This window comes from Rattus norvegicus, chromosome 19 (assembly GCF_021556685.1).
Source record: "Rattus norvegicus strain SHRSP/BbbUtx chromosome 19, alternate assembly SHRSP_T2T, whole genome shotgun sequence".
Classification (NCBI taxonomy): Eukaryota; Metazoa; Chordata; class Mammalia; order Rodentia; family Muridae; genus Rattus; species Rattus norvegicus.
The window spans coordinates 24,871,470-24,876,575 of NC_141552.1; the positions used below are offsets into that span (position 1 = coordinate 24,871,470).

A 5,106-nucleotide genomic window follows, 5' to 3' on the forward strand; every position below is an offset into this window, starting at 1 on the left:
TTTCTTGATGTGATATAAAGCACCTGTACATAATGAGACAGGAGAACTTTTGACTGCATATTCAAGCTGGTGTGAAATCTCAGGAAGGTTTAATGGCTAACATTGGTGAATGAGGACAATTTGATTTAGGATGAGACATTTTTTGGGAAAGATTTGAAAGGAAACATTCATTTAGATGCATAGGAATTACTAAGGTTTTTATAATCAAGCCTTGAGGAAAATTTGGCTTTGGAAGCAGGAGATGCTCAGTGGCTCTGCCCCAGGAAAGTCTCCTGGAAAGGGCCCCTCTGCTTATGCTCAGTACAGGGAGAACATTAGCAGGGAGGCAAAGTCTGCTCCCCATGACATCTGCTGTCCCTTCTTGGACATTCTATTGTCTCCTAGAGAGTTCTGGAATCCTCTGTGATGTCACCAGTGTTGTAGTGACAACCAGTGCCCTAGTTTCTCTCAGTCTGAGTCTTGCAGTTACAAGCTAAGACATGTTTTCCTGTCTTCGCAAGCGTTTTGGGAGGGGGAACGTCGATTCTGGAGAGACTAGAGTGAAGGAATCTGGCCTTTTGTCTCAAAGTAATGATGGACAAAGACAGCACTTCTGGGGAATGTGGAGTAAGTTCTGGGCAGTGTATTTTGAGCTTCCTGCCAGGGTGGCTGCAGGCTTATGCTGACCTTTCTAGCAATGGGCCACAACAACTGGAGCATCTGAAAAGGAATTGAATTTCCATGAATATCACAATTCCTGAAAGTCAGGATTTCAGAACTTTAGTTTCCCCATCCCCACTGGGAGGATATGGTAAGGCCAATGCTATTATACTGTGGACTTCTGGTCTTTACTTTTCAGTTCATTTGTTCTGTTACATTGATATAATAACACCATCAGTGGTCATGGAGGGTCCACCTTTTCTGAGTTTAGACAGGGCAGCAATGTATTTCACTATCATTGCTTCTTTAAATACAGTGGGTATCTGACAGTAGTAACAGGGAGAGATTGTGCTCCAGGCAATAACCTTATGTTCTTAGACCTTCTCTGATTTCTTCTAACTGGCAGGGTCATCGTTAGCTTTATATATTAGAGTGTGTGTTACAAACACGTTTCTAAAATACCAAAACTATCTGGATCGTGTAGACCAAGATTCAGCCTGTAACCTATTCGCACTTCTGGGGCATTTGGTATTTCACATAGAGACACTGATAAGTCTGTTGAACATATCCTCCCCGGAAATGCGTTTTAAATCCAAAGTTGTTGGCTTAGAGTATCAGGGTAGGGCATCTGAGTGTCTCCAATCACTCAAGTTTTCTGGATGGTGAATTTATCATCTGAGTTCTGAAGCCACAGGAGTGAGGGTCCTGAAACCAAGCTGTACCCTGTTCAGCTGATGATAATCCTGGAGAAGCCATCTCCGTGGTACATGTAAGCACGTGATGTCCGGCATAGGGAACACCTGGCTGCTTATGTCTCTTGGTATCTATAGAGTAGTGGGAGAACTGAGATCCACTGAGGAGGCCTCTTAAGCATAGACCAATCGCCTAGCAGTGACACTGGGTTCCTGGCTTATTCTCCTGTTTAGGCCTCACTGAGGTCTATGAACACTCTATGCATTCTCCCCATGCAGGTTCACTTGTGTTCTTCTACCTACAGACGCTGGGAGAGAAACATCATCCCTGGCACTGAACTAAGCGAGAATCAGGCCAAGAAGGAAAAGGAGAGGCTGATTAAAGAGCTGCAGCTCATTACCGAGGAGAGAAATGACCTGAGAGATCGCCTGAGGTTTCTGACAGAGAGATCCATGAAGAACAGGTATGAATCGCTCCAAATGCTCTTGTTTCATTCCTGGGTCTGCAAGGTCACCTTCTTATCCTATTAAGGTTTTGGGTTCTAGAAAGCTGTGCCTCCCTAACCACCCTGTGCTAAACCTCACCTCCCATATAGTGGAGATTCAGAACCTGACCCTTCCTGAGGAGTGAGATTGAAAATGGACTCATCTGCTTCCATTTATTTTAAAGCAGAACTTGTGGTCTGAATGAAGAATTCAGGGATAAAGTCAGGGAGAGTTAGTTCCCAGTGTGCATTTGCAAAGCCCTTGACAGCTGGTGGCTTTGCAAGATTGTAATTGCAGTGAGTTTATGGTGAGTCTCTGTACTTGCTAGGCAGGTGACTGAGTGCTGGAAGATCCAGGCAGCAGCCTGGGGTAATTTAGGACCCACCCTGAGTTCATATATTCCTAAATGCCGATGTTCATTGTATTCTATCATTTGGGGCCAGGTCACACTTCAGGCCAAATCCATATTATGAAGACCTGGAGAGAATGGAGGAGGCAGTCATGTCAATTCTGCACAACTTAGAGATGGAGAACACTGAGGTCCATGAGAACAACCATAAGCTGAAGAAGGAGATTACCTTCTCTAGGTAAGTCCTGGTCAGAAAGGCTATCACTTGTGGAATGGCCATTTCTGACTTTCTTTGTTCTGGATTGGACGGTCTTCAGCTCTGGTTCTATCTCTTGTGCTATTTACCCATCAGTGTTCCAGGGTCATTAGGACTCAGTTTTCAGTTCCATAAAAGACTGTTCCTCATCCCAGGATTGTCGAGGCATCTTCAAAAGGCTCTAGAGAGAACAGCACTGATTGAAGTCAGCAGAAGTTTATTAGGCTGACCTGGACCTATGGTGTCACACCAGGTTTTACAACACTCAGTGCGTGGACCACATGGTTAGCATGACCTTCTCTTGGTTCTACTGACCCCTTTTGAGGGTGTTGGCCCAGTACTAATTCATGTTGCCCCCATGCATTGGGCTTTCATGGATAGTTGTGGATCCATGTTCTTTCTCAGAGGTGTGGACAGTAACTGGTGTCAGGCCAAGCAAACAATTTATTCTTCCCCGAATTAACTCTAATGTTTTGTGCAGCAGCCTTATATGTATCAAGATGCATTTTATTAAGTCTTCATGGGTATCTGGGACCTGGTAGAGTTAGTGGGATTGGGAGTAGGAATGGGAGAAAGGGCCAGCATGATCTTACTATGCAGACTGTATTTCCAGAAACCTGCTCAGCCAGCTCCTGATGGAGAACACAGGTAGGAAGAAGTTGGTCCCACTGAAGCAGGAGAGCAAGGAGGTACATCTTGATTGTGCACTGAACCAGAAATATTTGGTTGACTTTAACAAGAAAGATAAAGACCATCAACGGCCAGAACCAGCATTATCAGGTAGGGACCTGTTAGCTTAACAATATCTGATAAAATTTGCCAATTTGATACATCTTTGCTTCTCTTACCACCTTTCTAATTTACACTCACAACCAGCCAACCACCTCATGTAATGGAATTGTTCATTGCTCTGCCTATGCACAAGTATTCTGGGAAGTTAACCACTTTTCAGAAACTGAATTATTGTGCAAGCATATTTTGCTGCTCTTTTTGAAGCTGCAGTCTAGAAATGGTGACAGATGAATAACATATCATATTATTGCATATCCATGTGATACATTGGATCCTATGTAGAGTTTTGAACAAGTTCTTGGTTCTTTGACAAATGACACTCTGTGGTCATGTGATCTCTTGTGTAGGAAGCACCTTTGGGATAAGAACCAAGTGCAAATGTCAAATTAGTACTTGTCATTGGCTTTATCCTTGGTGACATATGGACATCTCCTTTCTTCCTGCAACCTGATGAGGTCTCTTGCCATTGCCCTGTTCTTGTTTTGCACTGGTATAAGTCTGGGTCCCATATTGTCAGCCCACATTACTGTGAGGCTCTCTGGAGATTTTGCCCTGCCCACAGAGTTAGCAACAATGATATCACTTAAAATGTCCATGTCCACTGTCCAATAGAACTGAGGTGGTAGAAGGCAGCATTCTGACAGCTGGCTTGCATTTCCCCACCAAATCAGTGTCTGAAAAACTGCCTTCCTCTCCCAGGTCTCAGAAAGTGCAAGAGAGCTGGAATTGGACACACAGCAGTAAGAGAGCTTCCTGAAGAATAAGTTGCTTTCTCAGGAGTCCCTGATGACCAACATCCTGAATGGTAACAACATTTTTTGGATGAGTATTCATCCTCTGAGTTAATTTGTCATTTCTTAGAGACGCTAAATTTATATACCACTAAGCCAGCCTGACTGATTGAAGTCTTACTTTCTTCTCAGAAAACAGCACTTGAGAGACAACTTGGGGGACCGCCTTTCATTATGTGGGTAGAGGAGAAACAGCAATACATCTGTGCTTCTAAATGTTCCTTAAGAATATGCTTTTAGAAATATTTTTGTTATGATTTTAATTGAAGTTTTCTTTTTGTTGTTTCATATTTATATGTTCTTGTTACTATTTTTACTTTCAAATATTTTTAAATATTTTTATTCATTTTAATCCTTTTTTGTTGTAAAAATGTATTTGTTATGAATAAAAATTGAATTCTATCTCTTGACTCTTAAGACCATCATTCTTACTCAAGGGTTCTGTCCCCTCCTGTGGACTTAGAACTGACAGCTACACATGGATCTCTGCATGTTCCATGGATCCTGGGCTAATAAGTGAATTCAAAGTCACCAAGGGGTACTCAGTGTGACAGTGTCTTTTGTGTGGAGAATGTGGCTGTTCCTCGGACACACACTTTATGATGTAATCACTGACACACTTTACCCAATTGTTAGGGTCCATGTGGTTCTTCTGAGAGAGCAGCAGGTGCTCTACCCTGTGAGTCATCACCACATCTCCTGCAGGTGGCTTTTGTTATTCCACATGAGGTGCTGTATTAGGTGGACAGGATCACCTATGATTAAATAGAGAGATCTCAGGAGATGTGTGTTCACAGGGAACTTACTGAGCTGTGCGTGCTCAACGTGTTAGGTTGCCAGGCATCCCTACAGGGCTCTGGTGTCCCCACTGCTCATTGTGGGTCAGGATCGTCCTCCAGCATCACTTAGTGTCCATATTAGAGCAGATCATTCACCTGTTATCAATGATGACCATATGTATTCTGCACATCTGATAAAATACAGAATAGAAACTAGCTTCTTGTAGGCCAGCTTGGCATAATCAGTTTTTTGATTGTTAGCAAGAAAATTATTGTAATCTAAGCAGTTTAGGAAGGAACCTCCAGAGCATCCATAGTGAGT

General features: G+C 43.0%; 1 protein-coding gene across 1 annotated transcript; it reads left to right on the plus strand.

Moving 5' to 3' along the window:
- Positions 1-463: 463 nt before the first annotated feature.
- LOC147999220 (uncharacterized) lies at positions 464-4,407 on the plus strand. Its single transcript, XM_087596507.1, has 6 exons — positions 464-606; positions 1,637-1,795; positions 2,261-2,404; positions 3,036-3,202; positions 3,914-4,019; positions 4,138-4,407. The coding sequence occupies exons 2-5, from the start codon at positions 1,785-1,787 to the stop codon at positions 3,976-3,978; spliced, it is 387 nt and encodes a 128-aa protein (XP_087452633.1). The 5' UTR covers positions 464-606; positions 1,637-1,784; the 3' UTR covers positions 3,979-4,019; positions 4,138-4,407.
- The last annotated feature ends 699 nt before the right edge of the window (positions 4,408-5,106 follow it).

What these genes read in the sequence shown, in the direction of transcription:
- LOC147999220 (XM_087596507.1), top strand. An exon ending in AAGGAGATTACCTTCTCTAG is followed by an intron (nt 2,405 to 3,035) that starts GTAAGTCCTGGT and finishes CTGTATTTCCAG; the next exon opens with AAACCTGCTCAGCCAGCTCC. An exon ending in GCCAGAACCAGCATTATCAG is followed by an intron (nt 3,203 to 3,913) that starts GTAGGGACCTGT and finishes TTCCTCTCCCAG; the next exon opens with GTCTCAGAAAGTGCAAGAGA.